Source organism: Hordeum vulgare, chromosome 3H (assembly GCF_904849725.1).
Source record: "Hordeum vulgare subsp. vulgare chromosome 3H, MorexV3_pseudomolecules_assembly, whole genome shotgun sequence".
Lineage (NCBI taxonomy): Eukaryota > Viridiplantae > Streptophyta > Magnoliopsida > Poales > Poaceae > Hordeum > Hordeum vulgare.
Genome location: NC_058520.1, coordinates 512,056,976 through 512,072,406, shown reverse-complemented (window position 1 = coordinate 512,072,406; position 15,431 = coordinate 512,056,976). Strand labels below are relative to the sequence as shown.

Below are 15,431 nucleotides of genomic sequence, written 5' to 3'. Positions count from 1 at the left end.
GATACCCCGAAAAAATTCCTCAAAAGAACAGTTTCCATAGGGACAAGTGACAATAAATTTCAGCATAGTATATAAATGTTTCCTTACCAAATTCCACTTACCAAACGCGCTTCACTCCCCGGCAACGGCGCCAGAAAAGAGTCTTGATGACCCACAAGTATAGGGGATCAATCGTAGTCCTTTCGATAAGTAAGAGTGGCGAACCCAATGAGGAGCAGAAGGCTGTGATAAACGGTTTTCAGCAAGGTAATAACTGCAAGCACTAAAAGTAGCGGTAACAAGTGATGGTGTAGTGAGGTGAAACATAGCAGGTGAAAATTAACAAGTAACAAGTAGTAGAAATGGTGCAGCAAAAGCGGCCCAATCCCTTTTGTAGCAAGGGACAAGCCTGAACAAAGTCTTATAGGAGGAAAAACGCCCCCGAGGACACACCGGAATTTCTGTCATGCTAGTTTCATCATGTCCATATAATTCGCGTTCGTTACTTTGATAGTTTGACATGTGGGTGGACCGGTGCTTGGGTACTGACATTACTTGGACAAGCATCTCACTTATGATTAACCCCTCTCGCAAGCATCCGCAAACTACGAAAGAAGAATTAAGACAACGTCAAACCATAGCATTAAACTAGTGGATCCAAATCAGCCCCTTACGAAGCAACGCATAGACTGGGGTTTAAGCTTCTGTCACTCTAGCAACCCATCATCTAGGCCCAAATATGGTGAAGAGTTATGTAGTCGACGTTCACATAACACCACTAGAGGAAACGACAACATACAACATATCAAAATACCGAACGAATACCAAATTCACATGACTATTATTAGCAAGACTTATCCCATGTCCTCAGGAACAAAAGTAACTACTCACAAAGCATAATCATAGTCATGATCAGAGGTGTAATGAGTAGCATCAAGGATCTGAACATAAACTCTTCCACCAAGTAATCCAACTAGCATCAACTACAAAGAGTAATCAACACTACTAGCAACCTTACAAGTACTAATCGGAGTCGCGAGACGGAGATTGGTTACAAGAGATGAACTAGGGTTTGGAGATGAGATGATGATGATGAAGATGTTGATGGTGACGAGTCCCCTCCGATGAGAGGAGTGTTGGTGATGACGATGGCAACGATTTCCCCCTCCGGGAGGGAAGTTTCCCCGGCACGATCGTCATGCCGGAGCTCTAGATTGGTTTTGCTCAAGTTCCGCCTCGTGCGGCGGTGAATCCACGAAAAAGCTCCGCCCTGATTTTTTTCCGGACAAAACCCTTCATATAGCAGAAGAGGGGGTCCAGTGGGCCACCAGGGTGCCCACAAGCCCTCTAGCCGCGGCTACCAGGCTTGTGGGCCCCTGGCAGCTCCCCTGTGGCACTTCTTTCGCCCAGTATTTTTTATATAATCCCAAAAATTTCCACGTTGATTTTCAGGGCATTTGGAGTTGCGCAGAATAGAGGACTTAGACTTTCTCCTTTTCCAGTCCAGAACTCCAGCTGCTGGTATTCTTCCTCTTCAAATAAACCTTGCAAAATAAGAGAGAAAATGCATAAGTATGGTACCACAAAGTAATATAACAGTCCATAAAGCGATAAATATCAACATGAAAGCATGATGCAAAATGGACGTATCAATCAACTACAAAGAGTAATCAACACTACTAGCAACCTTACAAGTACCAATCGGAGTCGCAAGACGGAGATTGGTTACAAGTGATGAACTAGGGTTTGGAGATGAGATGGTGTTGATGAAGATGTTGATGGTGACGAGTCCCCTCCGATGAGAGGAGTGTTGGTGATGACGATGGCGATGATTTCCACCTCCGGGAGGGAAGTTTCCCCGGCAGGATCGTCTTGCCGGAGCTCTAGATTGGTTGTGCTCAAGTTCCGCCTCGTGGCAGCGGCGAAACCACGAAAAAGCTCCTCGTCGATTTTTTCCTGGACGAAACCCTCCATATATCAAAAGAGGGGAGCAAGTGGGCCAGTGGGCTGCCCACAAGCCACCATGACGCGGCCTGGGGGCTGGCCGCGCCGTGCAGGCTTGTGGGCACCCCCTGGTGCCCCTGTGGCACTTCTTCGGCCCAGTATTTTTGATAAATCGGGAAAAAATTCCTTGTTGATTTTGACGGCGTTTCGAGTTGCGCAGAATTAGTATCTCAACTTTGCTCCACTTTCAGGCCAGAATTCCGGTTGCCGGTATTCTCCCTCTTCATGTAAACCTTGCAAAATAAGAGAGAAAAGGCATAAGAATAGTACCGTGAAGTGAAATAATAGCCAAAGAAGCGATAAATGTCAACATGAAAACATGATGCAAAATGGACGTATCAGTATGGTGGTAGTTTTGAGGAAAGATATAATGAGTCTTAGTATGACAGAGCGTATCATGTCATGGGTTTGTATGCACCGGCGGAGTTTGCACCAACTCTCAATGTGAGAAAGGGCAATGCACGGTACCGAAGAGGCTTGCAAAATATGGATGGTGGAAGTGCCAACAATCGAATACTCATATTAGTCTGAAGAACTCATACACTTATTATCGGTAACTCTCTATCTAGTTATGAAATTCACAAAGAGGCAAGTACCCCGAGGAGGAGTGTTTGGGGGTTTTGTTATCCTTGCGTATCCTCGACTCATGGTAACATGAGGGTACTCTATATATTCCAACCCCTTCAGAGGTTAGCGATCAATTTAGTAGCTAGAGTTCTCAACTAATTTTTAGTTTTTGAAAAACACACGGATTTCCCAAATTACAAAACCTATCACTAATAGGCTCAAGCTCTTGGCACCAATAGTCCAAACATTACTCAAATCAATACCTCAAAACTATTGCAAGTTAATACTATACTTAAATAGCAACCTCGGTTACCTATTCATGCATGACACACAACTCAGTGCAACGAGCCAACTCTCTAAACAAGATAAGAATGATAACTCAAGAGAGTTCGAGAAGCAACTTAAATAATATCTCTTAAAAATATAAGCATGAAAACTAAGAGCTAAGCATGACAGTAGCTACGAAAAGATGAAGAACACACAAAAAGGATAAGCATGAAAACCTATGTTGTGTTCTAGAGTGGAATGGAGTGTGTGTCTCTCCCAAACAAGGCAGGCTAGGTTCTGAATTGTTATGACCAGAAAACAAACTAAAATAAAACTAAAAAGCAAATAACGGGATGCTCCAGGCATAGCTCATATCATATGAAGCGATAAAAATATAGCATGGAGACGGACGAACTGATGATTGTTGATAGAGAAGGGGATGCACGGGGGCATCCCCAAGCTTAGACGCTTGAGTCTCCTTTGAATATTTCTTGGGGTGCATGGGGCATCCCCAAGCTTGAGCGCTTGACACTCCTGTATCTTCTTTCATCATCTCCCATCGCATACTTGAAAACTCCCTTCATACGGAACTCATCATAAGCTGATTAGAGTGGTTAGTTCCCTTAATGAAATAATTCATTACCTACTGGAAATAAATATTTTCATGAAAAGCTACTGCTTCTTATGAATGCCAAAAGGTTTTTGCAAATAAAAAGTAAGCTTAGGATTTGCAAAACAATGAAAACGCAAAACATGGCAGAATCTGTGAAAAACAGAACAATAGGTAGTAAATAATTTATTCATGGCACTTGTACAACTCAAATCAAAAAACTCAGAACAGATCTCAGAAAGGCAATTATATAGATCATGCTTTCAAAACAATTTAGATAAAAAAGATGATCTGGTGATTTTTGGCGAATGTTTCCGTCAAGCAGACAAAATCTGTTTCTCGACAGCATGTCCCATTTTTGAACTTTCTTGCAATCGAAGGCTATAACTTGGCACAAAGCTTAAAAATAAAGATACAATGATGTTGATACAGTAGTAACAAGCATCAAGACCACTAAAACAGAAAGTAAAAACAAATTGGGTTGCCTCCCAACAAGCGCTTTCTTTTATGCCTTTGAGCTAGGCATAATGCAAGAAGATCAAGTTGCATCAATTGAACCATCATCAAGATCATCAAAGAGCTCTTCAATTATACAACTAGTCTTAAGAGGACTCTTAAAGAGAGGCTTAGTGGCAACACTTTAGGAGAAAAAGAAAAGGTAGTAAGACCAATTGTAATTTCATTTCTAATTCTATTTAAGAGAGGTATCTCTTCCAAGGTCTTCAGAGTTTCAACACCCTTAGCAATATGTATACTTGTTTTGGGTTGAGGAACCTTGGGTATGTTAACGAACCTAGGTCCCTTCCTTGCGGGGTTTTTTACCTTTTTAGTCCTGATGGAGGATAGAGTAGTTCCTAAAGTTTCAAAAATATCCTCGATCTTATAAATCCGAGAAGGATCCACATCATGGGATTTAAGGGTCTCCAAAATTTTGTAAATTTTGTTCATGGAGCTATAAAGTCTATTTAAGTTCCCTTTAATCCTACGATCTACTTCATTAATTTTACTCATGCTTGGCATCTCTAGCTCTATTTTCTCAAGTTTACTCATAACATGAGATAAAGTGATATCATGCTTTATATCAACAATAGGTGGGATTCCGACAAGATTTTCCATAACGTTAAGAGCCTCCCCAATGAGAGCTTCCAAGAAATTCCCTCCTATTGTTGTGTCTAGAACAAACCTATGCAAAGAAGTAATACCAACATAAAAATTTCTAAGCAAAATAGTGGTGGATTGCTTCTTGGTGGCTCTATCTTGAGAATTTTTAATTCTATACTAAGCATCTTTCAAACTTTCTCCAACCCTTTGTTTGAAGGTGAGAATCTCTCCTTCAGGAGCAACACTAGAGGCAAAGGATTTAGGCATACTGACTAAATAAGGAAAAGTAACTAATTTCTTGTGGTTTTTGGAATAAGACTCTAAATAAAAAACTAAAAAGCAAACTAACAAGACTAAAAAGCAAAGATAAAAGATAGCGTGCAACTCCCCTATCTTGAAGACTGGAGTCCCCGACAACGGCGCCATAAATTTGCTTGATGATGAGATGATGGATATACTTCTCGCCCCTCGTTGGTTACCCCAAGTGGAAGGTGGAGATGTAGTCAGCAACAGATTTCCCTTACACAGAGACTATAAGGTTTATCGAACCAGGAGGACTCATAGGCTCAACAAGTAGGTGTCTCCCACCCTGGCGCTAGCAGAAGACGTGGACCTGCACACACAACAAATAACTTTGCTCCCAACTAGTACAGAGAGGTTGTCAATCTCTCTGGCCTTGTAGTTTGCAAAGGATCAAAACACAAGCGGGAAAGTAATAGTGATTGCAACGGAAAAGTAAACGAAAGCGATAAAAGATGGAGGTGTAAACAATGATGGTGATATGGACCGGAGTCACATGATGTTCACTAGTGATGTCTCTCTCCCAAAAGACGATACACAACTATGCTTGGGTAAACAAATCACAGTTGGGCAATTGACAGAATTATGATCGCACCGCAATGCTAATAATGCTACTTTATAGTTAGAGGTTCAATAGTAATGGGCAGTACGCCAAGACAAGTAGACCATTTATTCATCAGCATCTACTTACTAATCATCCACCTTGAGATATCTATCCAGAACATCTCTCCGGTATTAAGTTGCGAGCCCCACCCAAAGTGTAAGCTCAAAGCAACAGACAACTGCATTAACGAACTATGTGTAAGGTAAACACTCCTTGCAACCGTGGTCACAAGCACCATTGTTTTATCCCTAGTGGCATCAAGCACATCCCCTAGTCTCATGTTTCTGTTACTCAAGCTAGACATCGAGGGGCATGAACCCACAATCATGCATAATGCTCCCTCTTGGAGTTACAATCTACTACTCGACCAAAGCAATAAATAGCAACGAAGAACATGCATGAGTCACTAAGGAACATAATATACAAGGATAATCAAATATATAACTCATAACAATCTGAACATAATATCATAATTCATCAGATCCCAACAAACCGAGCATAGCAATAGCAAGAGAATTACATAGATGCCTTGATCATGTAGGACAGCTCACAAGGACTAACCATTGAAGCACAAGACTTGAGAGAAGACATCACATAGCTACTGGTCATGGACTCATGGTCCAAGGAGGACTACTCACGACACGTCCGAGAAGCATCCATGGCGGTGTAGAAGCTCCCGAAGGTCAATCCTCCCTCCGGCAGGGTGCCGGGAAGAGGTCTCTTGACGCTCCCAATCTCGGAAGCGCTGCGGCGGCGGAACGATGGAGAAATTCATGATTCTGGAAGTTTTTGAAAGTGTTTCCTCTCGGGACTCTAAATATAGGCCAAAGGAGGGCACTGAAGGAGGTGGGACCCATCCAGGCGGCCTCCTGAGGCGGCCTAGGGCCTGGCCACGCCAGCAGGTCGCCTCGGAGGCCCCTGGCCCCCTCTGGCCTATCTTCGGTGACCCGGAAGCTTTTGTTTCGCTGATTTTTTATATATTTTTTCTGGATTTTTTCGGGCTTCGGAAAATTGGGTAAAAGCCCCTGCAAAATAGACATCAACAGTCATAAACTGGGATTGGGTGCACTGAGTTAGTAGGTTAGTCCAAATATGTGTAAAATGATATAAAAGTGTGGAAAAACATATGACAATGTCACCCAAAAGATCATGGAACAAGCAGAAATTATAGATACGTTTGGGACGTATCACCACCATAAAGAATTTGCATTTCTTCTTTGTTCCGCGTTCCACAATTATTCTTTTATCTGAATTCCTGTGATACTTAAAAGTTCTACTATGTGTGATGTGCAAGCTCAATAAAGCATCCCTCACTTGGTGGTGATCTCTGAAACACATTTTCAAACATAATTGGTTATGTGGCTCTTCCCTATTTTCATCATACCATTTCCTAGGTGGTTGTTTCTTTGCGCTGCTCTACCTGCCTTTAGGTGGTACAAAACTAGCTGGACCAAACATATCATCAACACTTTCCTCAAGGAAACCTTTCTCTTCTTCATCTCACGAGTGTTTAAAATCTGGTTCCAATATTTCTAGGGCACTGGAATATGACCTGCTTGTGGGTCCTCTCCTTGCTGGCAGTTTTATCCTCTTTATTGCAGGTTCACTAATGCGTACTCCTTCTTTAATAACATGATCCTCCTCATCCAGCTCAAATAAATCTTCCACATCTGTTTCACCCTCATAATGATGTAACACCTCTGGTAGCACTTCATCATCAAGTCCTGCATCACTGACGTCTCTTTCATCATCTTCTGTTTCTTCCTGTTCAAATTCTTATAATGTAACCCCCTTCCCTCATTTCCTTTTGGCCTATACTCCCGCATGAAGTAAGGATCATTTTTAATATCTCTTGGACCCTCAACATCAAATGAAGATGCATCAGTACTATCTTCTTCCACTATTTCTTTAAGCTTGACCTTGCCCTTGTGCTCTCTTCCCTCATTTCTGCTCTCTTGTGTTCCAACCACATTTTTGCTCTCTTCTGTCACAAGCACATCTTCAATTACAGGTGCACTCCCCCTATACACTGACAAATTCAGCAACTTGGCATCCTTGTGCTGCCTCTTGAGCTGTTGCAACTTAGCATTGGTATCTATTTTCTCTAGACCATGAAATCATATGCCTTGATCAAAATACACCGAGTCCGTGTTTCCATAGCCTTGTGTGTCCATCAGTGCTAGCACACTAGAAAGGACAACATCATCACTGCACAGTTTCAACTGTAAACTGTCCTGATCTTGAAAATGGATGCCAGCATCCCAAATTTCTGGATATAAACTATAATTTTAGAAAATATGGCACTTGTCAGTGATAAATTTACATCACATGACACAAATCATGCAAGTGTAAATTCCTATTCCTAATCCCCATTACTATAAATTTCAGAAACTACATTACTATAAATTCACATTACACAAATTTCAATATGGAAGTGTAAATTCCTATTAATGCACAATGAATGTCACAATTACGGAACATGGCAGTGATTGCTATCCCTAGTCCCCCATCATAATAGAGAAATAGGAACTAATTAAAACTAACCCTAAAAACAATTTATCACACCAAGAAAACTTACTCAACGCCGCAGATCCCCGACGTCCAACGATGGCTTGTACTTGGATTCACCACCCAAATCTGCGCTAGCCTCAACTTCCCCGCCTTGGACACAGCAGGCTCGGAGAAATCGCAAGCGCCCTCGCCATCGGACGAATCAGAGTCGCCGTCGCCGTCGTCGCCACGACAAGCTACGCCTCTTAAAGCACCACTCGAAACGATGTGGCCGCCGTCACCATCGACGTCGCCATCGCCGCCACCACCAACTACGCTTCCAGGAGTCGCTGCCGCCATCGCCGAGAGAGAGGAGATGGAGTCGGGCTGGGAGAGAGTGCGGCTGGATCCGAATCGAGCCGGCCTAGGTTGTGCAGCGGCCGATCCGGTCCAGATGGAGAGAGATAGAGAGCCGGTTTTCCCCCGGCCGAAGCGGTCCGGGCCGGTTTTTCCTGTAAGAGACTGACCGGTGGGCCATATGTATCAGAAAGAGCATCTATACGTACAAATACAAGTTTTGCAACAAGTTGCCTGTATCTTGATACGTATTCGCAAAAAATTTAAAAGATGGCACCAACTTATGAATACAACCCGAATTGTGGTACTCTTTTGCAATTAACTCTCTACAAGGTGGGGTGGCAACAATCATTGAACTTCCCTCCAACCTCAACAATGGAAAGGGCGAGGGCGGTGGCGCCGGGGTGGGCTAGGGCGGTGGCAGTGACGGAGATGGAGAGGGCACTGACCCCGGTCCCATGACCAAATCAGACAGGGAGAGGTTGTTGAACGAGACCAACGCCTAGTGATTAGTTTTGGTTTTAGTTTATATTTTGTTTAATGTTATGTAAAATAGTTTATGCAAATGGTTGAATCAAGTTTTGATGATGTAGTTTGAATTAAATTGGCACCTAATATGTGTTCATTCTTTTATGGAGTTAAGTTTAGGGATTTGGTTCGGAACCACACTTTTTTTAAGGATCAAATATGCTTTTCCTTTAAAGAATACTTGGTCGTTTGTTTCTCTAAATGAAAATGATAAGGGATCGGTTAGAGATACTCTACTCGTCTCTGATTATATAATGATGCAATGCTCTACTCATTTTTATAAAGTCGTCTACCGTCCAAAAACAAATACTCTCTTCGTCCCATAATGTAAAACTAGCGTAAAAAGACGTTTTACATTATGGGACGAAGGAAGTAAACTAGGATGCACTACTTTGGTCCCCTAGGCGTGTCATAATTAACTTCACCGGGTAGCATAGTAATGGTGAGAGAGAAACAAAAAGGAAACTTCCGTTGTAACCTGTGAATACCATTCCACACACCAGGCTAAACTACCCAGTATCTGTCGTAGTGACAGTGAACTCACTTTGAGTTAAAGAAAACCCTGTATCTGCCCTGTTCCTCCCCAGGTTTACTCCGGGCTCATTTGGCTCCGGCAACGTGGCATTCTCGCCGGCCAGCATCATGACAACCGAAGACATCATCGGCCTGTTCCTAGGCTGCACGTCGACGCACATAAGCGCAACCTGTACGCACCTCCGCACCTGGCTGTGATCGCAGCTGCTGCCCATCGCATTATCCAGGAGCTCCGTGCTCCTGCCTTCCTTCCACAACATCCACGCCTGAAAAACCATCAGCATGATCGTACATTAGCAACAAAACTGGTTCAAGCTTGACCGCTTGTGACAGTTAATCACGATGGTGCTTACATAACCGCAGAGGTTTAGATCAAGCTCTTCGTCGTAAAACCCTCGGATTTTCTTGCCGGTGACGATCTCCAGCACCATGACGCCGAAGCTGTAGATGTCTGATTTGATGGAGAACACGCCATCCATGGCGTATTCCGGGGACATGTAACCGCTGGTGATCGGCCACCACCCCAATAGTCAGCATCTCGATAACAGTGTATACGTCGTACATACACGATGGTTTCAGAGATGATAACACTCACTATGTCCCGATGACCTTCAGGGTGTAGGCAGTTGTCTGGTCGCCTCCGAACATTCTCGCGATGCCGAAGTCTGATATCTTGGGGATCATGTTTCTGTCCAGCAACACGTTGCTCGCTTTCATATCCCTGTGGATGATCCTCACCCTCGAATCCTCGTGGAGGTAGAGCAGACCCCGCGCGATCCCCAGAATGATCTCAAAGCGTTTGCTCCATCCTAGCAACTTACCCTTTGCTTCATCTGCATGATAATACATCCAAGTTGGTGTTCATTTTTCTTTTGTAAAAGGAGGAACGAAGCTCTCTGCATCAATCAGATACATGCAACCATAGTTGGTGTTCATTTGATTTAGGGAAATAAGTTACCACGAGTTTTTCTCTTGTGTAACAAACTAATGAACTGACCAAATATGAAGGTATCCAGGCTGTTGTTGTGCATGAACTCGTAGACGAGCATCCTCTCATCGTCGTCGATGCAGCAGCCGAGCAGCCTCACGAGGTTCCTGTGCTGGAGCTTGGCGACCAGCCTCACCTCGTTCTTGAATTCCTCGACACCTTGCGATGATTTCTTGGACAACCTCTTCACAGCTACTTCTTGCCCATCCTCAAGCCTTCCCTGCTCATTATTATATTTCGTATAACATTATTTTATTAAAATAACATGCGGAGAATCACCACTTATTCTAGTAGTTTCCCTTGATCTTGATGATCTTACCAAATAGACAGGGCCAAATCCACCTTCTCCTAGCTTGCTCTCCGCCGCGAAGTTGTCCGTGGCGGCGAGGATCACTGCGAGATCGAACAAGGGAAGGTCCAGATCGTCTTCGCCGCAGCTCATCTTGTTCTCGTCGTCCCGTGCTGGGCTCAAATCAGGGTGTTTTCTGGCCCTGAATGGAAGCACGTTGTCTCCACTGCCTGGCGCCGTTTCAGGCGCATGACGCCGGCGCTTCCTCCTCGCTTTGTATCTCCAGAAACATAAGCAGCCAGCGGCTGCCAGAAGAAACACGCCGGAAATAGTCGCGGCGACGGCGATCACCATGGGGCGTCGGCGCTTACCTGCAACTGCAATCAAGTAGCCACGACTATGAAGACTCGCTCGAAATGGGAGACAAACTGTGCTTGGGAAAACAGGGAAATTGTTCTAACCTGAGACGTTCAAGGCATCTACATCTGACTGCGCGAGCCGGATGTAGAGGTCCTGCATGACGGCCGGATACTGCCGCATGTTCAGCAGATCGGTGGCCCAAATGACGCACCCGCGGCTGACGCCCCCGCTGATGTTCGCGGCGGAGTAGGCCCTGCAGCTGCAGTTGGCCAGGCACAACTGTCTGCACTCGCCCAGCGACATCTCGGCGTGCACCGTGGCGTTAGTCGCCACCGGCAGCTTCATATTGTTCACTGGCCAGAAGCCGTCGCTGTGTCCGCAGCTCAACTTTGTCTTCCTGACGCAGCCGCCGGAGCCGTCCCTGAAGCTCCACTTCGGTGACCGCGGCTGGAACCCCGGCAAGCAGCTACACTCGGGCGAATGCGCGGTGTCGCAGTAGGCGAAACCGAAAGGGCCGCACCTGGCGTAGCTGTCGCAGGGGTCGGTCGGGTGGTACCAGAAGTTGTTCCACGCGCCGTCGGCCCACACGTACCGCTGCAGCAGCCCCGTCGAGCCTTCCAGGACGAGCCGCGTCAGCAGCGTCGGGGAGCTGATGTGGTAGGTGCAGTACGTCTCGTTGGGGTTGGACACGAGCGCGAACGTGTAATCCTGGGTCTTGAGCTCCGGCACGCCGGTGAGCACCACGCCGTTCCATGGCCCGGTCGTGAAGACCTTCGCCGGGCCGCGGAAGAGGAAGAACTCAGGCAGTCCGCCGGTGATCAGCTTGACCGTGTACTCCCCCGGGGAGGGGTCGGTCGGGCTGCTCCACGACGTCATGTTCCAGGATACGCCACTCCGGTGATCCACCCCGACCTTCATGCCCGGGAGCTGCGTGTCCGTCGGGTAGTCGAAGCTCTGCCACGCCACGCTCTGGCTCGATCCACTTCCATCAGAGCTCACGACCAAGTTGCCGCTGTCGAGAAGCCGAGCGGTGGCCTTGGCGGTCACGCTTCCGGTGGGCGCCGCGGAGGACCAAACGGTGGAGTTCTGGCCGTCGACGATGACAATGCAGCCGTCGGGGGAGAGCTTGAGGACGCCCGGGTATTGGACCACCGGGTTCTGGCGGTTGGCGACCCACACGACGGTCTGTACTGGGATGTCTGCGTACCAAATGCCAATGTAGGTCCTGCCGTCGGAGCTGCCGGGTGGGCTGAAGAAGCCTAACCTGAATTTCCCGCGGGCGGAGATGAGTGTCTGGTTGCCGGTGATGGACGCGGCCAAGTCGATGGTGTCGGTGGCGATCGAGACGGAGAGATAGGTGGCCGCGACAAGGAGTACAGAGAGCGCACGCCTCCTCATCACCTATCCAATGATCTCTTTGCTGTGGAATTGGCCACTCAAATACGCGAGCTGCCAGCGGCCGGTGGCCGGCGGCCGGTGAGGTATGTGTGAATGGAAACCGATACTCTGGTTGAGTGGCTGCTTGAGTGCTGAAAGAAGTAATGTTGCTTCCCTTGCTTATTAGCAGAAAATGTGGGGTGGTCAACGTCGGCATCCGGAAGAGGCGTGTTGTCACATGGGTGTTCAAACAACGAGATCACTGATGGTACGCGTACATATACATATACTTTAATCTTCGCCCATCTTGTTAGGGTTTGGTCTTAAACTCTATATACATCCTATTGTGTTCCATCCTATTGTTGCCCGTGAATACATCCTATTGTGTTGGATCCTATTGTTTTTTCTACAATCATGAATACATTTGGATGGAACATGTCAATCATCATCAGAGAAGAAAACAATAATATGCTTGAATGGATGGGTGGTCAAACTTCGATATCACGGTATCAGATCCGAATATTGCGGTGCACTTGCAGTCATAGCAGCGGGGTTTTGGCTGTTTGTTTTAAACAGAAACTAACAATCTGATCCTGATGCATAGAACACTTTAAGTACTAAAGAAATGGGACATCCTATGTGCAAGTTGCCTTAAAAACAGTTTTGTTTCAATCACTCTCTTGTCTGTTAAATGCACTTAGATTGACATACGGTCTGTGATACGGTTGGGTTAAAGCAGCCTTCTTTGGTTAAGACGTCGCTAATTTTGTACTCCATCTATTATCTAATCTTAATGGCTAGAGCATGTCCTCCATGCATGCACACACTGTACCTCCAAAGCAACGTATAACCATCACCATGTATATATACATATATACTTTCTTTTGATACGTATATTTGCATTCACACATAAACACCACAATCTATTTATTATTCCCTTTGTGTTTATCTACTTATGAGGTCAAACTTTATATTACTCTCTTTGTTTTATTTACTTAATTATGAGGTCAAACTGAAAGTTTGACCCACTTTATAGTAAAAAACATCAACGTTTAAAGTACCAAACAAATACAATATTAAAATATATTCCATGATTGATACTACCTCCTTTCCGGTTTATAAGGCCTGCACGTATCCCTAGGTTGACAAATAGACCATCGTAATACAAGTTATATATTACAAAAAATATGTCATTAGAAACTTCAAACGGTCTACTCTCTAATGGTATAATTTTTAGACTATACAAGTCATTTTATCTTGGTCAAATTATAAATCTAGGAATACGTGTGAGCCTTATAATCTGGAAAAGAGGTAGTACAATGAATCGACTTGATACTGTACATGTTGATATGTTTTCTATAAATTCGTTCGTACTTTAGAAAAGAAAGATAAAAGAAAAACTAATATATGAAGTAACTAAAACAATACTGAATATATATATATATATATATATATATATATATGTATATATATATATATATATATATATATATATATATTAAAAGTACTTGCTAACGACAAAAAAGAAAATATGCTACAAAATCCTATACAAATTAGGAACATCTCACAATAATTAAAATAAATTGAAATAGGTTTTCTCGGTGCTTTATAAATAAAAGCCATACGTCGGAACGACCGACCTATACCACGTAATGAGAGACAAACTAGAAGAGTCAAGAAGGCAACCAAAAATAATTTATAAGAAATGCACCAGTACTAGACACAATGAACTCGTCGTCGACCATGAGCACAAAAGTTTTCAAACCCCAACGGGACACCCCCGTTGTCGTCGATGAAGAACAAACTCGCGTTTCCAAGAGGAAGCACCGCACATCATCGATCGATAGATGGGGGGGCTAGCCCTCTCCCCTAGACCTCCGTTGGCCACCCCGACCAATGGCAGCCAAAGTCGCTCGCCGCTGATCACTCCGGTGAAGGCGGCCACCGTATCGTTGTTTGCTATTCTGGCAATAGCGACCACCTCATCATTGGAAGTTCCACTAAAGATCATGGCTCTTTCTAATCTCAAGTTTGACCAAGGTCTAGCCTTTGAGGAGAAGACCTGGAAGCGATTTGGTGTACTAGTGAATTTCATGCCGCAATCTCAAGGAATTTATGTTAGTTGCTGAATTTACCCGTTCAAAGATTAAGCTCAAGGTTGATTCGCTTGGTCTCATTCTTCAATCATGCTTTGGAAGCCATGCATCACATTTCAAGTTTTCTTGCTGTCGGAACTGGACTTTTAAATTTTCAGTTGCATCTAAAGAGGTGGTATGAACATTTTTCAAGGAGGTAATATTGCAAATCTGAACTTCAATCTTTCTTTTTGGCTTTGGGGATCTGGAGGCCCTGATTATTTTGAAAGAATTTGAGCTCTTTTACCGTGAAGAAGATGCTGAGTGGACCAAAGTGTACCGAAAAGGGAATTCAAAATCTTATGCTCACACTGTTCAAAATCCAAGAGTATTCGAGCCATCATCTCCATCAGTGAATCATCAACAGTTTTGGAGAGCCTGAATATTTGCATGATCATAGGGGAACAGTTTCTAGTCAGCGCATTACTCATCATCAAGGGGGTTCCCTTGGTTTCAAATCTAATGATGAAGGTATTCTTGGGCCGGTTCGGATGCGCGACCCGGTTCATTCTGCTGGTCGTTGCACTCCTTGTTTCTCCTCGGCCCACTCTAGAGCATAGTGCACCAATCGTATTCGTTGCTCGGCCTGTAATGGATGGCGTCACATTGGAGCGGCGTGATTTGCTAACAAGGAGGCTGATGCTGACCGCGCTTTAACCCCTTCACTAATCTGGCAACTAATGGCAATCGTCCGCAATCAACGACAGTAATTCAACCGCCTCGGCAACCGACTGTGCAAAGGAAGGACCCATCTATCAATCTCTCAGTGACCGTTCATACTCCCTCAGTCTCTCTTCCTCCCCAATCAGACCCTTCTCTTCCCGCTCGGCCACCTTGGACCCCAACACCGCCCCTCCACCACCAGATTGCCGTCGACCATCGCCGCGCTCCTTCGACCATGGAGAACTTCCCTTTTGACCCTTCTCCTTTTCCGCCTCCCA

At 44.8% G+C, this 15,431-nt stretch overlaps 1 protein-coding gene across 1 annotated transcript; it reads right to left on the bottom strand.

Annotated features, from left to right (window-relative positions):
- Window positions 1-9,219: 9,219 nt before the first annotated feature.
- On the bottom strand, window positions 9,220-12,541 carry LOC123444586 (receptor-like serine/threonine-protein kinase SD1-8). Its single transcript, XM_045121364.1, has 6 exons — window positions 11,080-12,541; window positions 10,649-10,995; window positions 10,339-10,549; window positions 9,937-10,174; window positions 9,695-9,845; window positions 9,220-9,607 (listed from the first exon to the last, which is right to left on the bottom strand). Exons 1-6 carry the CDS (start codon window positions 12,374-12,376, stop codon window positions 9,317-9,319), a joined length of 2,535 nt encoding a protein of 844 aa, XP_044977299.1. The 5' UTR covers window positions 12,377-12,541; the 3' UTR covers window positions 9,220-9,316.
- Window positions 12,542-15,431: the final 2,890 nt, after the last annotated feature.